We start from the raw sequence: 21,245 nt of genomic DNA, 5'->3' as shown, positions 1-21,245 counted from the left end.
GATGGATTGTTATGGAGTGAGGGCATGACTACCACATAGGCTTTTATTAGTATAGATAATAAAAGTCCAGCGACTGGGAACCAAGATGGCGGCATAGTTAAACAACTAATCTGCTGCCTCACACAACAATTTCAAAAATACAACTAAAAGACAAAAACGTCTACCACCCAGAACCACGGGAAAGCTGGCTGAGTGGAAGATTTACAACTAAGAAGAGAAAGAAGCACAATCGCTGAAAAGCTGAGGTACGGAGGCACGCGAATCGGGCCGGCGGCGGGCGGCGGGCGGCTGGGTGCGCGGCTTTTCTTCAACCCGCAGGGAGACAAGCTCCCGATCACTCTGAAATCCAGTTTCTGGGGACACTCGGGGGACCCAGGCACCTACGGGGAGAAGCTGGACTCTCGGCCATCGGGTCGGAAAGTGAGAGTGACTTTTTTGCAGTGGTGCGCCCAGCAATCATTGTTTACTGCGCTGGAGCGCGGGGCGCAGGGACTTGGAAACGTGGAAAGGCAGAGATGGCTGACAGCAGCCATCGCCGTTGGCCACGCCCCAGCCTAGTGACGCCCTGAGACCCCGCCCTGCCCTGAGGCCCCGCCCCGCACATTCTACAAACCCACCCTGGCTCCAAACAGCGGCTTTTGCATATAAATGGCCTGTTCTGGAGCAGCTTAACCAACTGCAGCTCCAGTCAGACTGCTCCAAAACCGCCCAAGCAAAGGAGGAGAAAACTAGCCCTTGCTGTAGCTCCTGCTGGGGGACACACAGTACACAAGGGTACACCAAGAGTGTCCACCTCAAGTAACTGGGAGGCTGACCCGTTGAACCAATAGGACACCTAGTACACAAAACTACCCTACCAACTTAGGGAAGCAGAGAATATGAGAAGGCAAGGAAACAGATCACAAACCAAAGAAATGGAGGAGAACAAGCGACTGGACATAGAGTTCAAAACCACGGTTATAAGGTTTTTCAAGAATTTCATGGAAAAGGCCGATAAATTCCATGAGGACCAACTAGAAATTAAACATACACTGACTGAGATAAAAAATATTATACAGAGACCCAAAAGCAGACTAGAGGATTGCAAGAATCAACTCAAAGATTTGGAATACAAAGAGGCCAAGGACACTCCTCCAGAGAAGCATGAAGAGAAGAGAATTCAGAAAGTTGAAGATAGTGTAAGAAGCCTCTGGGACAACTTCAAGCGTACCAACATCAGAATTATGGGGGTACCAGAAGAAGAGAGAGAGCAAGATGCTGAAAACCTATTTGAAGAAATAATGAACGAAAACTTCCCCCACCTGATGAAAGAAATAGACTTACAAGTCCAGGAAGCGCACAGAACCCCAAACAAAAGGAATCCAAAGAGGACCACACCAAGACACATCATAATTAAAATGCCAAGAGCAAAAGACAAAGAGAGAATCTTACAAGCAGCAAGAGAAAAACAGTTAGTTACCTACAAGGGAGCTCCCATACGATTATCAGCTAATTTCTCAACAGAAACCATGCAGGCCAGAAGGGAGTGGCAAGAAATATTCAAAGTAATGAATAGCAGGAACCTACAACCAAGACTACTCTACCCAGCAAAGTTATCATTCAGAATTGAAGGGCAGATAAAGAGCTTCACAGATAAGAAAAAGCTAAAGGAGTTCATCATCACCAAACCAGCATTATATGAAATGCTGAAAGGTATTCTTTAAAAAGAGGAAAAAGAAGAAGAAAGATAAAAATTATGAACAACCAATTCATATCTATCAACAAGTGAATCTAAAAGTCAAGTGAATTAAAAATCTGAGGAACAGAATAAACTGGTGAACTTAATAGAATCAGGCATAGAATGGGAGTGGATTGATAATTCTCAGGGGGAAAGGGGTGTCTGTGTGGGGAGTATGGGAAGAGACTGGACAAAAATCATACACCTATGGATAAGGACAGCGGGGGGGAGGTAAGGGAAGAGGGGGGGTAGGAACTGGGTGGTGGGGAGATATGTGGGGAAAAAGGAGAAACAATTGTAATCTGAACAATAAAGATTCATTAAAAAAAAAAAAAAAAAGTCCAGCGACTGAACAGTGGAATGACCAGAACGATTGGTCGACCAGTCACTATGATGCACACTGACCACTAGGGGGCAGACGCTCAACACAGGAGCTGCCCTGACTGGGATGAGCAGCTGCTTCCACAGTGGGAGCAGCTGCTCAGAGGGCAGGTTCACAGCCACTTGGCTGACTGGGATGAGCGTGTTCCCATGGGGGCAGATACCCGTAGGCCACACCTTCCACCAGTGCACAAATCCTGTGCACCGGGCCTCTAGTGTCAAATAAAATGCAAATCACAGACCTTTATATAAATGTGTATAAAATTATGTCTTTTGACACAAGTATAAAAGACATGAAAATATAAATAGTAGTAGCCATCTTTAGAATGTATGGGGAAAGTGACTTCCATTTTTTAGAGCATACATTTCTTTAAGTTTAAAAAAGATATAAAGTACATGTATTATTTTGGTAATCAGAAAAAAATAAAAGAACTTTTTAAGGCATAGAAAGCCCCCAACTTATAAAATGACCCATGAACCCCACAGGAACAAATGTCCTCTTTCCCAAAATCAAAACATTAGGGAAATAATTAACTTGGAGTGATAAGAGGTTCTTACCTAGGAAACAGAGGCTATGATCAGATATTGATTATCTTTAGTTAAGTTAAATGCTACCCACAAATATCTATCCTGAACTTTCTGGAACTGATAAACCAACAGAACTGAACAAGTCAGGATAGCTGAAGGGCACAGATATTTTTCTGACATCCCAATTTAAAACTCAAATGAATTTTTCTATAGAAAATATTACACAGTTCACTTAAATATAATTATTAGGTACAATATGTCTTAAGATTTGTTTGAAAACTTCTTATATCTAGCAAAATTTCCATAAGTAAAGAAAAATTTAAACATTTTAATAACACAATTCATTCATAAATCAAGGATTATCTGGTATTACCAGGTGTGATGCAAGTCCACAATCAACTTTAACTTCTAATATGGTCTATGAGTTTAATAAAATCCTACATTATGAATTTTAAAACAATATATTCTAACAAAGTTTAAATGATTTTCAATGTTTTATTTGGAGAACAAAAACCTCTGTTAATGTTTTATGTTCAACTTATGGGGTCTGAAAAACAGTACTGTTGTTTTTTAAAAAATATATTTTATTGATTTTTTTATAGAGAGGAAGGGAGAGGGAGAGTCAGAAACATTGATGAGAGAGAAACATCATTCAGCTGCCTCCTGCACACCCGCTACTGGGGATGTGCCCACAACCAAGGTACATGCCCTTGACTGGAATCGAACCTGGGACCCCTGAATCCTCAGGCCGACACTCTATCCACTGAGCCAAATCGGTTAGGGCGAAAAACAGTATTGTTAATGAACACCAGGCAGAGCCATGTTGATAACAATTCTAAAACTAAGAAATATACTTTGTTAAATAACTAATTTAAAGAGGCCTTAGTAATTGTGTCAGATGTTTATCTGCCAATGTTTAATTCTTCCAGAGTTTAAGTTTCAAAATCCTCTGAACTACCATGCCTTACTCATTGCTATAAATGTTTCTTCTTTCCTTCTCTCTGAATAACTCCAAACTCTAAAAAAGAACAATCCATTTCTAAAAATGTAACGTTCACAAGAGAGTATTTTATTAAATTAAAGAGGCACTATTGTAACTCCATTCTTGTTTAAAATGTCACACACAGCCCTGACCAATGTGGTTGATGTTGGTTGAGCATCATCCCAGATACTGAAAGGTCAAGGGTTTGATGCCCAGTTAGGAGGCAACCGATTAATGTTCGCATCCATTGTTTCTCTTTTCTCCCTCTCTCTTCCTCAATAAAACATATATTTTTTAAAAGCCACTCAGCCCCAATATATATGCAGAAAAAAGACTGAGAAAATAAATACTAAATTGTCAACTCTGGTTACCTACAAGGGTATTTTTGTTCTTATGGTTCTTTTAATTATTTAACTAAACAACTGAATGTGTAGTTAATGCATTTATGATTCTGACTTTTGAAAGATGACATTAGCCCTAGCTGGTTTGGCTCAGTGGATAGAGCATCAGCCTGTGGACTCAATCCCCAGTAGGGGGCAAGCAGGAGGCAACCAATCAATGATTCTCTCTCATCATTGATGTTTCTATCTTTCTATCCCTCTCTCTTCCTGTCTGAAATAGATAAATATATAAATAAATAAATATATAAATAAATAAAAGATTAGTGAGTAGCAATAAATAATTCAGCATGCTTTTTTTAAACTTTAAATAATCACAGTAAATTTTGTTACAGAGATAACGAAGAAGCAAAAGGCTACTTCACTCAAGGCATGTACTTCCCCCCTATTCCTAAAGTGAAGTTTTTGCTTACTGACACTTTGTGAAGGATCTCTAATATAATCCATATAATGATCATAAAGTGTATTATAAAACTAAATTGAGACTGAAGGAAATAAGATTAAAACATCAAAAAAATTAGTGTTTATTCTAATAGAAATTTGAAACAGTACAACCCATAGTCATTAAAGCATTAGAAATTTGAAACAGTACAACCCATAGTCATTAAAGCATTTTGAGTTCCCTGATAAAATCTAAAGTTAATGAAAAGTGACTTATATATCTTAGTTGACAGCCCACAAAATAATATTCATATGGAGCTATAATTAGATTTAAAAAATTCTTTACAAATGGGTATGCCTACAAGTTCATACCCCTCTTACGCATTCTATCTACACAGAGGTATACAGTTAACATACATCAAGAGCTTATTATGTGCCTGGCACACTGCTAAAGGACTTAATAATCTCATTTAATCCTCATAACACCATGAGGAGGGTGTACCATCATCCCTACTTCACAGATCAAGGCACTAACATATAAACATTCCCCTATTTATTGTTCTTCTGTTAACAATATTTAAAGAACATGATTATGTTTTAATAATTGATTTTTCAAATATACTTAACATTTTATAAAAATTTAGGGCTTTACAGTATTTTTTTTTTTTTTTTAAGAAAAGCCCTTTCTGGTTGTTTAGGAACTGCTGAAATTAATTGCTCTGAAGAGAAAAGGGGAAGTCTTGAAATACAAAGACTCCAACATATATATAATGTCACATAGTTGCTTTACTTCAATTTCTTTTTAAGAAAAGCAGGAACTAATCCTCAAAATATACTTGCCTACTAGCATGCTTTTCATATGCAAACCAGCCAATCCAGAGTTTATAACACCAACTAAATCCTTATCTAACTCTCACACACCAAGTTAGTATTTCCCTTACCCTAAATCATCCCAGGGCCAGGTAGTAAGAAACTAGAAACCAACCTTATAACTCAAAGCCTGGAGGAATTAAACTAGCCAATCCTAAACTGTTGATTCTTGTCTTTCCCTGGGAAACCCCAATAAATGTCAGAACCTGTGCTCTTGTCTTCTGCCTCCTGCCTACCCTTATGTCTTCCCCTGCATGCCACATGTCTCTCTGTGTGGATTGCAGTGACCCCTCTCTCTGAGATCTGAGTATAATAAATTTCTTCCAAGCCTCATTCTTGCTTCCCCTTATGATCCAACCAACTTTAATATATCATATCCAACATGTACATCTTCAGAACAGTTTCAATTTTTAAATTTTTGGTTATAATGTAGCTTATGGCCACCAAATTCATTGAAAGAGTCTATGTATAGTTTTCTTCCTTTCCTATAGCATATCCAATAAAATACATTGACCATGTGTGCATTCAATAAACCCATATTCCTTTCTGTGTGTGCCATAGTGTACTTACCACAGTGACAAAGATCTATACTAAAGTAAGGTTTCTACTCTCCAGGAGTTGGCATGGTAAAGGAGATTTTTATCTAAGCAGTCATATGAAATAGGAAGACAGCCAAGCAACTTATTCACTGAATGCCAGGTAACTGTCCTTCAGTACTACACAAAAATATGCAATTTGAGTTCTTACAACAGTGACCAGGGAGATGTAGGAGATAGTACTTCAGCTGGGCAAATTCAACAGAAACGGAAATATGCCTTAGGAAGATTAATCCTAAATTAATAGGAAGGATGAATTGGAACAGAAACATCAGTTAGAAACTTTTAGCCACAGTTTTTACATAGACTAGTAATGATCTAATTAGTATAAAAGTAAATATTAGATTGAGATAGCAGGAAACTATTGGCCTTAATAATTTAAAGCAACTAGCTGAAGGTCACGCATTTAGCCATTTGCAAAGGAAAGGAAATGTGAGAGTTACTAAGAAAAGAACCAATAAGATTTGGCAACTGAATCAATGTTGGTGCTATGGGCTAGAAAGCAGATCCTAAGGTGAATCTGAGGGAATTCAAGAAGCATTAATAAACAAGGACGAGGAGTTGTTTTCAGTTTATTTTAGAGAGATGGAGATAGCTAACTCACAGTACAATGGTTTCCATTTAAAATGTTCTTTTGTTCTCTACATTTTATCAGTTCATGATATATAAATTTCTCCCATAGTCAAGCACCTTGTAAACAGTGGATGCCCAGTTTATTAACAACATACTTATACACTAAGCAAAAAAAATTGGCATTGCTATTAAAATAGCTACAACCATAAAAAAAGAGATGCATTCAAATGCATTTATTTTCAATTTAAAGGTCTGCTTAACTTTTTGGGAGGGGCAGAATTTTAAAGTGTGAATAACTAGAATTTATTCAATGCCTATGTTCCTCCACGTACAGTACACAAAATATACCTTCTGATATAAACCGAATGCCTGTGCCCTCTCCAAATTCCAAATAAATAACCCTACAATGTGATAGATAGTATGAGGTAAGCCTCTGGGGAGATTGGTGCCCTTTCCCTCAGCTCTTCTACCAAGTGAAGACACAATGAGTAGATAGCCTTCTATGAACAGGAAGTGGAGTCCTACCCAGACACCAAATCTGCGAGTACCTTGATCTTGGACTCCTCAGTCTCAAGAATTGTGAGAAATATATGTTGGTTAGTCCAGCCACCGAAACTATAGTAGTTTTTTTTATAGCAACTTGAGTAGACTAAAACATCTTCCAATTATTCATCATTAAATAAACTTTTGGAAAATAAATGAGTCTAACTTCCATTATTTATGTGCTCTCCAAAGAACAAAAAAAAGGGACTTTAATTCCTTTATTTTTTTTTTCTGTATCTTTAAAGAAATCCAATTCATTTTATATCTTGCTCAAATATAGCATTACCTCTAAGCATCACAAACATACTTTTTTTTTACATATTGGCACATTTTAAAAATATGAGCTCCAACAATTTTAACATAATAATTGAAGACTGAAGTTAAAGAAGTACTTTCAAGCTTAGCATAATGTATGGGATAGAGTAGGAAGACACTCATTTTTTTGGAATAAATACTTGAATTTCCATTCTAAATGAAAAGATGTATTACCGTATTTTTCCATGTATAAGATGCTATTTTTTTTCTAAAATCGTTAAGACTGTAAATCGAGGGGCATCTTATACACGGAAGTCAGCCAAGGATGGAGCCCCGAGGGCTGCCCATACCTTGTCAAACAAGCTTCCTCCAATCATGAGCCTTATTGTTACTGACAGCAGCTGTTGCCGCAATCGGAAGTGGAGGTGGAGAGTGCGCAAATGCAACAGGGACCTGAGCTTTCTGAGCCCATAAAGATGTCAAAAAATAAAAAGATAAATATCAGTAAGCGATTGTCTTGCTCTGCAAAATTCAAACTGAATATAATCAGCTATGCAACAGAGCATGGAAATAGAGCTGCAGAGAGACAATTTGGACCTCCTCCCAATGAGTGTCTGATCAGACAGAGGAGAAAACGGGAAGAACAACTCATTAAGATGCCAAAAATGAAGAAAGCCTTAAGAGAAAAACCAGCAAAATGGGCAAACTTGGAGCAGAGGCTTAAGACTTGGATTATGGAACAGCGCCAGAGTGGCTTATGTGTGTCAACCAAGCTTATTCAATGTCAGGCAAGAATGTTTGCAAGCGAAATGAACATTGATTTTATAGAAAAGGCAAAATGCTGCTTCAAATTCACGAAGAGAGAAGGGTTGGCCATGAGAACATGAGTAACGTTAGCTCAGAAAATGCCACTTGTTTATGAGGATGATCTCACATATACAGACAGTGACTCAGAAAACAGCAGTGATAAATAGAAGTTGAAGAAATTGGTATGTGTGGAACTAACAGTGATGAAGAAGAGAGCAGTGATGCAACAGAGGCTGAATAAAGTGATATGCTGCATCATATTAGAGTATTGGTATGTAAACATTACCTGCGGTAATTACTAAATAAAAATGTGTTCTGTTCTATGTTTAAAATATTGATTTCTTAATTTGGGGTTGGAAAGGTGGGGGCATCTTATACACGGAAAAATACGGTATCTATCTGATGGCAAATATGCAAACAGCCTATCACCATTTCAGTGTAAGGCACACCTAAAATTAAATTCCCACTCTAATATTAACAGCTTCCTTCTTTTAAGCAAACATTTATTGAGCACTCATCACATGCCAGGCATTGTTCTTTGCACTTCAAGTGTTATCTCATTTCATCCTTACAACCACCCTAGGAGTTTGGCATGATTACTCTAATTTTATAGACGAAAACACGGGCACAGAGTGACTAAGCAATGTGCCCAAGATAACACAGCTAAAAAGTAACAGAGCCAGGATATGCATACAAGCATTCTATTTCCAGAGCCTACCCTTTAAATATGCAGAGAAAAAATCTGTGTCTACCATCCACTTCCTCATCAATGGAGTTCTCATCCCTTATCCTACCCTCTGCACCAAGAGTAACTACTGTTATCAGTTGTATGTACCCTTCCAGGTATTTTTACGTATTAATAAGGAAATAAAAATATAATACATATGTATATATTAATATATAAGTTAATCCAAAATACATCTTTCTATACAATGTTCTAAACCTTGCCTTTTACTTAATATATCTTGGATATCTTTCCATTTTGGTATACAAAGAACAACTTCATTCTTTTCACAACTACATAGCATTACTTTACATTTACTGAATGGACCATAATTTATCTTACCAGTTCCCAATAGATAGTCATATGATCATTCCTAATGTTTGCTATTATAAACAACTAGAGGCCCAGTGCATGATTGAATCATGCATGTGTAGGGTCCCCTACACGCTTTCGCTTTTCGCGGTGGAGCTGGGTGCCTGTCCGCTGGTGCATCAGGCCTTTCAGAAGCCTCCGGCTCAGCGGAGGCTTCTGAAAGGCCTGGTGCTGGAGCAGACAGGCACCCAGCTCCCCCACTTTTGATGATCCTCGGCCGCTGAGTGGGGCTACCCTGCTGTTGAGAGGCGCAGGGGGCGGGACTGCGCCTCTCAACAGCAGGGTAGCCCCCCTCAGTGGCAGCGGATCCATGCCTCTCAATGGCCGGATAGGCCACCCCAAGTCCCGCCCCCCAGCCTCCCGCCGCCCAATCGTGGGCGTAGCGGAGTAATGGTAATTTACATGTTACTCTATTATTAGATAGGATGTTGCAGTTAATGTCATTTTGTACATATACAAATGTAGCTATCAGAGCAAGAATTATTTTCATGGACTTTTGGGAGAAAGGGTATATGCATTTGTAATTCTGACATATGCTGGCAAAATACCCTATATGAATTTATCAATTTATACTAACAACCTATGAAAACTTGTATACTGACAGCCTCACCATATAGAGTATACCATCAAACTTAAAAATTTTTGTTAACCTGATATGTGAAAAAAAAAAAAAAATGGCACCTCATTGCAGTTTCCTGAATTTCTCTTAGTATGCATGAAGTTGAAGAGAATGCATTTGTTTCAGAGCCATTTGTATTTATTTCCTTTTCTGTTAAATGCCTGTCCATATCTTTTGCCCATTTTGCTGCTGGATTGTTGTCTCTTTATCTCGTCAATTTCTAGGAGTGCTTTATTTACTGTTTGTTTTCCCCAGGTACAAGTGAGAGTAAGTTTACTTTATTAATTTTGACTTTGGGCAATTCATTTAACCTCTTGAAACTGTATTTCCTTCACCTATAAATCTAAGCTAATATATACTTTTCAGGGTGGTTTTAAGACTTTGGGATAAGGCATAAATGATTCTATCCCCTCCTTTATAAAACCTGATGATTCCTATTATAAACGATCATTGGATACCCATCAAATTAAACCCAAGCTCCCTAATTTGATTACTTCTATAATCCGACCTCAATTTTACCTTTCTAACCTTCCTGCTCACTATTTTCAGACATTTTAGGTAACTCAAATTTGGCCATTTGAGCTGCTTTACCTATAGAATACTCTTCTTCAATCTTTCCTCATTGAAATACTATATCCTTCCAGCTCATATGCTAACTTTCCTATAGAAACTCACCTAGATTCACTCTATCCCAAATGGTTACAATATTCATTTCTTTAAATAGCACTATTTATACATCTTGCAAGAGTTAGTACATTTTATATTTGTATGCATTTCTATTTATTTGTGCACTTGTTTTATCTTCACTTCTAAATCTTTAAATTATACTTATCACATTATACTAAGAAATTTGTCAAATGAATTACATTTTTAAAACTTTCGTTTGCAAATAAATATCTTCTGGGCTTATCAACTTTGTAAAGTGAGGCACAAGGGTGCTTAAAATTTTTAAATAAATTTAACCATCGCTCCTACATTTGCTAAAACTAAAAATGTTCTTTTTCCTAAAAAAATAGACAGATGCAAATAAAACTAAATTTATGTATATGTTCATGGTAGCATTACTTTTAACAAAAATTTGGAAATTAAAAAAAATATAACACAAGTAAATTTTGGTACATTTAAATAATGAAATGTTAAGTTATCATTAGCAATATCCCTAAACATTTAAAAACATGGAGGAATACTAAATTATTACTGGGGGAAAATTTTTGAGATACTAGTTACATATTCCTACTCTGTAATCAGAAACATTTATGAGTATAGAAAAAATGTCAAATGGACAATAGTATTTATCTATGCAAGATAATTGAATTTTACATCCCTTATTTCCCCAATTTTCTACTAAGAATATGTAATCCTATGTAATAAAAGCCTAATATGCTAAGTGTCCAGTTGGCCGTTCAACCAATCAAAGCATTATATGCTAATGATATGCTAAGGCTGCTCAACCATTTCCTATGACGTGCCCTGACCACCAGGGGGCAGACTCTCCGACCGGTAGGTTAGCTTGCTGCTGGATGGGCTGGACATACCCTGGAGCCCTCCCCGCACCAATCATGCACCGGTGGGGTCCCTCGGCCTGGCCAGCACCCTCTTGAAGTCCAGGACCCCTCGGGGGATGTCAGAGAGCCGGCTTCAGCCAGATCTCGCAGGCCAGGCCAAGGGACCCCCAACTGGTGCACGAATTCATGCGCCGGGCCTCTAGTACTTTTAAGACACTAAAACTGTGTTATTTAAGAATACTACTGGCACTCCCAAAGGAATAAAATGAGACAACTTTGATATTAAAATAGAAATAACTAGGATATCCTATATAATAAAAGGCTAATATGCAAATCGATCAAACAGCAGAACCACCAGTCGCTATGATGCGCACTGACCACCAGAGGGCAGATGCTCAGTGCAGGAGCTGCCCCCTGGTGGTCAGTGCATTCCCACATGGGGAGCACTGCTCAGCCAGAAGCCAGGCTCATGACTGGCGAGTGCAGTGGCAGAGGCAAGAGCCTCTCCCACCTCCGCGGCAGCACTAAGGACCCCTCGCGGATGTCTGACTGTCAGCTTAGGGTACAGGCCGGGCTGAGGGACCTCCCCACACCCCAGTACACGAATGTCATGCTCCGGGCCTCTAGTTTAAAAATAATGTGAAAAAAATAAAATAAGAATAATGTGAAAAACACATTACTAAAGAATTCTAAAATGTTTTCCTTATGGCCAAGAAAAGCTAAAGTAAATCCAGGTAAATAAAATATGGTTTAACGACTGAGACACCAAAGGTTAAGAAATTCTTCTTTTAAAAAAGTAACTCCAACAATACAATTGTAAATAGCACAGATTTTTCTTGCATGTAATTGTCACAATTAATTAAGATATAAGACTAATTACTGCCTTTTAAACTGCATCAGCCTGGGGGAAAAAATTTATAGAAGCTGAAAGGAATTAAACCATGGGCTCTCTAATTCAGTCTCTTCATTAATGCTCCCCACTTTTCTACTTACTAACACAATCCTAGCCTTCAAAATCCTTATAACAATGTCTGAATACATTTCTTCTATTAGGTTTTAATAGGTATCTCAAAGTATCTGATATGCTTTATAACCTAGGAAAAATAAATATCTATGAAGTGAAACTTGATTTATTCAAAGCAATTTTAAAAATACAAGGGGTTTGTAAGAAATTATCTTCAATTGTGCTACATTTGTATGTCATATTACGGACATGGAGCCCTAAGAATATTTACTAAGGAGATGACAGAAACTAGACCACTAATGCGGTCATCTGCAACAAGAATCCTTAATAAATGCCCAAACTGTGGAACTGAAATCAACCATACTCCTGGTTCTTTCAAGGAAAGTATATGGCTCACTTACAATCAGATAAAAACACTAATATACCAAATGAAAAGAGAAAAATCATCGCTTCCAAGTCCTTTTAAAAAGCCTATTTGTTAAATTGCTCAGATTAGGCAACTACTGCTATTATTGTCTTCTCTGCCGATTAAAGATTCTATAAAGCATTTACCAAACCAATGCATCCTACAGAGAGATATATGGCAGACTTGATACAACATAACTAATCCAAGCTCTAATGTTAGCCACCAAATCAATCGACTGGGCCTTGGATAGTAGCACAGCATAGCATTAGACAACAAAGGGATACAGAATATGATATATAACAGAGGAGAGAGAAAAGACTGGGGAGTACCATGATAGGTTTTTGTTCGTTTGTTTAAAATATTCTTCGTACCACACAAGGGTATAATGAAGTACCAAAGTGGTATCACAATGCAAGATCTTGGTAAAATAATGACTTCAATAAGCCATCAAATAAAATGGCAAGGAAACAATCTGTGCATTAGTATTTCATCTGCCTCAAATAAAAGATATGACTATAAATAATTCTAAACATAAGCATAATTTAGTGAATAAGGTAGGAGACTGGTAGACTTAAATTTTCAGATTCAATTTATAGTTGTTCACCAGTCACTGCTGTTTTGACAAGTTACTTACCAACTTGTGCTGCCATTTCTCCGTAAATTTATCCCCTAAGATGAGGATAATTCTTGCAAATTGTGTCACAAGCATTTTGAAAGGAACCATGAGTTATTGTGTAATGCTCTTGAAATTCCTCAGATGTAGGGTCCTACACAAAGTAAAGTATTATTATACATCTCTCTAACAGTAGTCATCTGTTTGCATTATGATTTTTTTGTTTCTATCCTTGAACACTGTGATTCTTGGGCACTAACCTTTCTCAGTGTCCAAAGCAAGCCTCCAGATATCATCCATTATCTTTCACTTCCTTAGAAGGTACAGTTAAAATTATACTTTGGTTCAATAAGTAATATGTGGAATAATTTGCTACTTTTAATCCACTCTTAAGTGAATAATTTTATTTTCCACATTTATTTTCCTATATTACTTTTTAAATGACAATTATATTTTAAGAAGTTCATTAACAGATTTTTGTTTTATGAACAAGGAGAGCGGGTCAGAAAATGAAGCAAGAAAGGCAAGCAAGTAATTACTGCTTTATAACCAAAATATTTTATTGGAATGACCCAACAGTAGAAATGAGCCCAGCCAGCTCACTGGCCGAGCATCGACCCATGAACCACGAGGTCAGGATTCAATTCCCAGTCAGGGCACATGCCCGGGTTGCAGGCTCAATCCCCAGTAGGGGGCGTGCAGGAGGCAGCTGATCAATGATTCTCTCTCATCATTGATGTTTCTCTCTCCTGCTCCCTTTCTCTCTGAAATCAACAAAAATATAATTTTTTTTAAAAAAATAAATTACCATTCTCAGCTACAAGAAACAGAATCAATGCTTATAATTTTTACATCTTCTACAGAGTTGAGCACAAGCTACAATAAGTTTCATCATACTATTCTAAACTTTACTAGCTTTGCTAATCAAGTTAGCCTTTATTTCAAGAATAAAACATATACATTTAAAATTTTAGTTGGTGTTGGTGTAATATTAAATCTTTAAAATAGAACTCTCAACCTTCTTTATTGTTCCTAAAATCGCTTCTCTTTAAATTTGGAATGGTCTCTTATTTGCTAGCCTAGTGATGGTTAGTCTCTTAATCTTTTAACTTCAGTTTCCTCATGTAAAATGGGGACCATAAAACCTGCCCCAGCTACCATACAAGAGTGTTGTAAGGATTAAATGAGATAATCTACTTGAAAGTATTTTACAAACCATAAAGTTATCAAAACAGTCACTTTTTAACAGAACTGTATCACGTTACTTACAAATTATGGTCATAAAATAGTTTAGTATTGTTTCTTACATGAAATGGAAATACATGTGCAAAACAGCCACCAAATTTTACCTATGTTAGCTATGAATTAAGAAACTGAAAGCCATTGGCTAAAAAAATAAAGTTAAAAATAATTCTTATGAAAGAAAAATGCATACAGTGGAACCTCGATTCTCGATATTAATTCATTACAGAAGGGTGTTCGAGAAGTGATCTGTTCGAAAACGCAATCATTTTTTCCCATTAAAAATAATGTAAATTGAATTCATTCATTCCAGACCTCCAAGTGATTCCGTTTTAACTTTCCTTACAAACAATGCATATCTAATGTACTGTTTAATGTATAAACAAACACTCTTTTTTTATCAAGCCACCCGTAAGTAGCCTTAAACAAATCACTTTCAGCTCTCCTTCCAGGGGTATCTTTCAGGAAGTCAGCATGCAGCATCTTTGCTTTTTCACATATCACTGCCTCCAAAATGCTGTCACTGGTTTAACTGTCTTTTGTTTATCCAAATCAACAACAGTTTTTCAATTGCCTGTAATCATTGTATCTTTCACATGCTTAACAACATTAGCACTCTTGATGGCTCCTTTATATTTTAAAATTGTGCTAATCTGTGCATTCCTTTAGCAACCATAGTAAAAAAACAACAAAAAAAGCAAACAAGACACACACACACACACACACACACACACACACACACACCCCCAAACAAAACAAAATAATATTCTAGCACAATTTCCTGAGATGTTAACAAGGTAAGGTTTAGCTGTAACTGACTCATACTTGTGCATTCTCTCCCTTGTGGCCTGCGATGCTTTTTGTCATGCTGATTTATCAGCATGAAAGAGTTGTCAGGTTGAGAACCAAGATTTTGTTCGATAACAGAGACATTTTTTTTCCCGTGAATAACTTGGTAGAGAACTGAATTGTTCAAGATGGGAAATTTCAAGATCCAAGGCTTAACTCTACATGAAAGTAAAATAGATGTTCACTTCTAAGGAAGTAAATGAGAAAGAACTAGTAATGATAGCAAGGGGTATACATATACAAGAGAACGGAGTTGAACCATGGGCATAATCTGCACTCTTGGTATACAAGAAAAATCAGTGAAAACCTCCTCTGTGGTTTCTAAAAAGTATAAATGGAAACCTCTCCAGACAGGCCATAGATCAATTCCATTTAGCTACTCTGTAAGGCCGAGTCCTCCAGTTGGTTATCATGATTCTCAACAATAGCTTATCCTTAATGAATGAGGCCACCTTCCTCTTTATTACAGAATACTTAATATGGTTACAAAGTCAGCCTCTGTAAAAAAAAAAACCACACACAATTCTTAGCTCCCTCCACACACATTTAAAGCTCTGATGAAGAGGTACTATATTTATAATTTATAACATGGTCCTAGAAATTCAACCAGATTCACTCAATTACCAGAAGACTTTAAAACCAATTTAAAAAGAACTTACATTCTAACTGAGTCCTCAAACTCACAAATTTTAAAAAGGGTTGGAGAAGGCACACATTTAAATCTTTAAGAAATTATTCCAAAGGGAAATAATTTTGGTTAAATACATTAAAATTTTCCACTCAAGCACCTTAAATCAAAACTGAGGTTAAAAGTCCCTATCAGCCCATCCCATGTGGCTCAGTGGTTGAGTATCAACCCATGAACCAATAGGTAGGTCCTGGGTTCGATTCTGGTCAGGGCACATGCCGGGGTTTTGGGCTCAATCCCCAGTGGGGGTGTGCAGGAAGCAGCCAATTAATGTTTCTCTCTATATAGCCCTTCCTCTCTCTCTAAAATCAATAAAAACAAAAAAAAAATCCCTTCCAGAGTCAACCACCTTTCTTTGACTTTTACTTTCTCTCACCTCTGTAACCCAAGTACACTTCAATATATCATTGAAACTGGACTTCTGGTAATAAAAAGCTTTTCTCAGAATTAGGATCCCGCCCTTAAAAAACTAAGTTATTCTAAGCCCTAGATTTATTTTCTGGCTATTTATGTGATCAATGATTGAATTGAACTTAAGATTTCATTGTCTGCCAGGAATCTTTCTTTAATTCTATCCCACAATGACATTTCCCATCATTTAAATTTCCGAGACTCAAAGTAGGTATCACATCATGTCAAATTTCAATTCTCTCCAGTTATTTCATTTATGTGTGCCTTAACTCCCAACCCAGACTCTAAAATTTTTAAGACAAAGTTCATGCCTTTTATTTCTCTATAGCATGTGATGTACTCTGGACAATGAGATAATCCTAAAGAGATATCTTATATTAGGTAAACCCACCCTCCCAAACTTATATTACCAAATAATGCTTCCAGGATGAATCAACAGGGTGATATAAATGTCACAATGCAATCATCACAATGTCAGCATGACCACAAAGAAGCTTCTAGCTAGTTAAGTTTCTCAGAATCTTACCTATAGAGTTAAAAGCTGTTCCAGGCAATATAATCATTATACTATTCGTGCAGTGTCTACCCGTGTCCTGGACACTGTTGATGTTTGTTCAATTAACATTTAAAAATTTTAAAGCAAAGTAAATTTCAGTAACTATATTGGCAATTTCCATGTGCTGGCTTTCTACTTGCCTTTGTAACCTCTCAGAAATTACTAAAGCAATACGGAGATATGTTTAGTTATTTCTGTGGGGCATGTTAAATATAAGAATAGCAATAGCCCCATACTATGAAAAATCTCAACCTGAGGCAACATTCCAATCTAGGCAAAATGTAAAGGATTTATCTGCCTCTAGCAGTGATAAATACTTATCAGTAAATTCCCGTTCACATCTACCAACATAACTTCCATGCCTAATATTATGAAAATCTGGTAAGATTCCATAAAATATTCTTAGTGAGATAAAGTACATATAAGAAAGTTGCCATTTACCTTGAGTTCTGCAATAATTAAACCTACTTTATTAAGCACTACTACCATTCATTCAAAATAATTAATTACAAATTAAGGCAGAAGAAAAGAGAGTAAGATTCTAACAGGAAAGGATGAAAACCATACAGCATTTACAAGTAGAAGAGTGAAGGTTGGCATGGTGGTAAGACGGTATAAAAGATGAATAACATGCCTTAATTTAATGCTTTAATATACCTACATTAACCTCTCAAAAATAAACACTAGAAACCTCTTAAATAATGAAGTTGTAAAGAAAAAAACAGCCACAGAAAGTATACTTAAGTGCCATGTTGTTGAAGTTAAAATAAGAAAACTAAATACAGCTGCAGTTTTATATGAATTTACCACCTTGAGTTAATTTTGTTGTTATAATTAAAACAAAAATTCACATAACAATGTTATTTATATTTCTAAGTGTGGTGATACTTGATTTGAAAATATGTATAGCCAGGAAAACAGAATAAAATGTGACCCGATTCCTCAAAATTCTCATTACCCTGCAATTATTTTAAAATTTGCTTGTATGTCTACTACAAAATCAAGACATCTCAGAGTCACAAAACCTTTAGTAGCTAGGGGTGCTAGATTAGGAGAATAAAAGATGTTATTTAAAATGCTACAACAGGGAGAAAAATAGAAGACATATATTTTAGGAAAGTAAAATGCTTTCATATCAATATTTTTCTTTCTAATGTATGAAAAACAACACCATTATGCATTTAAAATCTGCCCAAGGTCACTGAATAGTACTTGTTAAAAAAGACCTGCTTACTATATACTCTATTATCAAAAATCTAAACAATGTAGGCAATATAAACAATGATTTTTCTCTATTTGTTTACATCGCCACAATTATGTTCTGAAACAAAGCTTCATACAATAAGGCTTTATAACAGTAGGAGTTAAAAAAGGAAACCACAAAATAAAGTACTTAGGAGTATGTAAATATAAAGAATATGTTTAAATCCTAGTTTGCTTTTAAATTTTGACAAAAAATATGAGTCTAGGACTAGAGAAATTATTTGACATATCAAACTTAAATGATATAATTATTAGAAATAACAAACAAATTTTCAACTTACCTGGTTTCTTTCTGGATTTTTCATGACCTAGCTGTCCCAGATCATTGCATCCACATGTGTACACTGTTCCATCATCCAGAACAAATACAGTATGTCTGAGTCCACATCCTACATCTCGGACTTTTTTGTTTATAAAAAAGTCACTTTTTCTGGGCTCTAATACAATTTCTTCATCAATTCCACCCAAACCTAGCTGTCCAAAAGATGCATTTCCCCAGCACAACATGTTTGTAATTCTTTAGGTCTTCCAGTTTCAATAAAAAACTCCCTTCTGAAACACTGGAAAGTTGGAGGTATCCCTATGGCTGAGGAAATAGAAAAAAAGTTAAGATGACTTCAAAGGAAATATGTTTTGTTGCTCTTTCAATTGCAACGCTACAATAATCATTACATAGTAAACATTAAATCTATCTCACAATATGCTACATGTAAGTATCATTCAGTTTCAAAAACCAGTCAGTTGTATTTTTAAAAATATTTGCTATAGAAACATTTAGCACTCTCCATGAGTCTCTGTAAAAGTTTAAACATTTAGTTTTTACTTTGTTTATCTTGTAATCCTCTACTACAAATATTAAGTATCTTGATGAAATTAATCCTTTTCTCCTTTTTGCTTTAAATAATTTCAATGGAAGAAATAAGACATCTACTCACTGTCTCAACAATCAAGAAAATTACACAGTGAAAAACTTAGCCAACTTCAGAAACATAAAACCCTGAAATCTCCCTCAAGTCACAGCATAATTAAACCTTCTAATACCTACCTCCACTCAACAGAAAACTGAAGTTCTTATCTGTAATAGAAAACCAATAATGGTAACTTTAAATTTCCCACAATTTAAATGACTTCCAATTATTCATGTCAATGTTGAGGCCCTAGAGAAAATTGTTCTCTTGCCAGGCAATCTTAAGACAATCGCCTCCAAAGATCATACTTATAAAAATAAATAAATAAAAATAATAACACTCCGACCTCACTACAACTTTAATTTTAAAACTAAATCAATGCACATAATTATAATACTCACAAAAGAAAGTACGCAGTTTAATATCAAGATTCTCCCCAAAATTCAACATTTGTCTATTATGAGTGGTAACCGAGACTGAAAAATATTTCCCCTGGGCAATCAATATCTATCTCTACCTCTGAGACAATTACATGAGGATGGAAAAAAACTGCAAGTAACTCCAGCACTGCCGACTTTTCAAAAAAAAAGGGATGGGGGCTGGGCCATTGATAGTTTGGTGGCGAAATCTGTAGAACTTTCCAGCACATTGAGTCTTCTTTGTAAAGACACTGATAACAGAGTCCACTTCATCTAAACCTACACAGGTCTTTAAGCACATCGCATTACTAAAATAACACAATTCCAGGAAGTCAGCCTTATTCTCGTTGTAGTTACCCACATTCATTATTACACAGAACCTGAGAAGTTTCAAAACCCAGCTTTCCTACGTTCGGGCTACCAAGTGCCGAAGCTCTCCCATTCCATGACCCCATCCATTCACAGAGGGTTGATTTCATTCTTTTGGAACATCAGAACTCGATCGTTCCCGAGAGCTCTGCATTGTTTCCTCGAAAAAAAAATTTATTTTTTTTTTTTAATTTTAAGAAGAGAGGACAGGAAAATACCCCTTGATTTCAGCGCACGAGGTTTAACCATCCTTTCCTTTAAAAAGTCGGAAGGGGTATCCGAAAGGCGTCCTCCCGCCAGCAACAGGTAGGGGGACGAGGAGCAGTTTTTATTCCCATCCTATTTCCCGAACATCCACTCAGATCACTTCAGGGGGACCAGGGGGGGGAGAAACCGACTGCACACACCCAACCGCGCGGGCCGACCAGTTAACTACGGCAGCCGCCCGCCCGCAGAAGTCGCAGAGACCGGCGGTCGAGGCTCGGCACCTCGGCGGCCTTCGGTCCGAGGGGGCCCTTCCCCCGCGAGGTGCCACATTCCGGGCCCCATGCCGGGGAGCCGCGACCCTGCCCTCGTTCCCCGCCCCCCACCACGAGGAAGCGCTGAGAAAGCACCCTGCGCCCGGCTGGCCTGGATCCGCCCAGCCCGGCCGGCCCCGTTCCCAACGCCGTCACACGCCCCCGAACCCACCCGGGCAACGACTCACCCGACCGCTCACGGCGGGGGAAGCTCGGGGCGACGGAGGGCGGCGCCTCCCCAGACAGCGAGGCAGCGCGGCAGCTGAGGCTGGTCTCCAGCTCTGGGACCTCCTCCTTTAACCCGCGGCGGCGAATACCATGCAGGGCTCCCCCGGTGTCGGTGCCGCTGCGCGCGGCTCCCCTCCCGGCTCCTGGGAAACTTTATCGGGTTCCTCCTAGAAAAGCGGCCGCCGCCGAGGTCCAGTCCAGAAACAGCCGTCAGCGCCCCGGATGGAGCGGGAGGGGAAGGACTGGAGTCGAGCGGGGCGGAGAGCGCGAAGGGTGGGGAGAGTTCGGGGAGAGGATGGGAGAAGGGAGAGGGGGGGAAGTGGCGAGGCGTGGGAGGGGAGGGGGGGGGAGGGGCCCGCCGGAAGTGAGCCACGGAGCACGCGTGCGGGCCCGCCCACTTCCCGCCTCGCGCGCCTGCGCCGGAATCCTCCCCGGACTCGGCGGCCCGGGCGCCTGCGTAGTGCGCTGTTTTGCCTTGGACGCAAAGTGCCGAACACCGGAGTTGGTAGTTTGCGAAGACCCGTCGGAGGTGTGCTTCTACGTGGACGAGGGCCTTTCAG

At 38.0% G+C, this 21,245-nt stretch overlaps 1 protein-coding gene across 4 annotated transcripts in view; it reads right to left on the bottom strand.

Annotated features, from left to right (window-relative positions):
- Positions 1–20,985, bottom strand: part of HERC4 (HECT and RLD domain containing E3 ubiquitin protein ligase 4) — a 98,487-nt gene extending 77,502 nt beyond the window's left edge. For all 4 annotated transcript variants that reach the window (XM_028151456.2, XM_028151459.2, XM_028151462.2 and 1 more), the window contains exons 1-3: positions 20,646–20,985; positions 19,289–19,318; positions 18,525–18,829 (exon numbers count right to left, since the gene is read on the bottom strand). In XM_028151456.2, coding sequence (XP_028007257.1) covers positions 18,525–18,750 — 226 coding nt within the window. In that variant the 5' untranslated portion in view covers positions 18,751–18,829; positions 19,289–19,318; positions 20,646–20,985. The remainder of the gene's footprint in view (positions 1–18,524; positions 18,830–19,288; positions 19,319–20,645) is intronic.
- Between the last annotated feature and the right edge of the window lie 260 nt (positions 20,986–21,245).

The sequence above is a fragment of the Eptesicus fuscus genome, chromosome 17 (assembly GCF_027574615.1).
Source record: "Eptesicus fuscus isolate TK198812 chromosome 17, DD_ASM_mEF_20220401, whole genome shotgun sequence".
NCBI lineage: Eukaryota > Metazoa > Chordata > Mammalia > Chiroptera > Vespertilionidae > Eptesicus > Eptesicus fuscus.
Note: the sequence above shows the minus strand (reverse complement) of the source record. Positions and strands in the feature narration are given on the sequence as shown.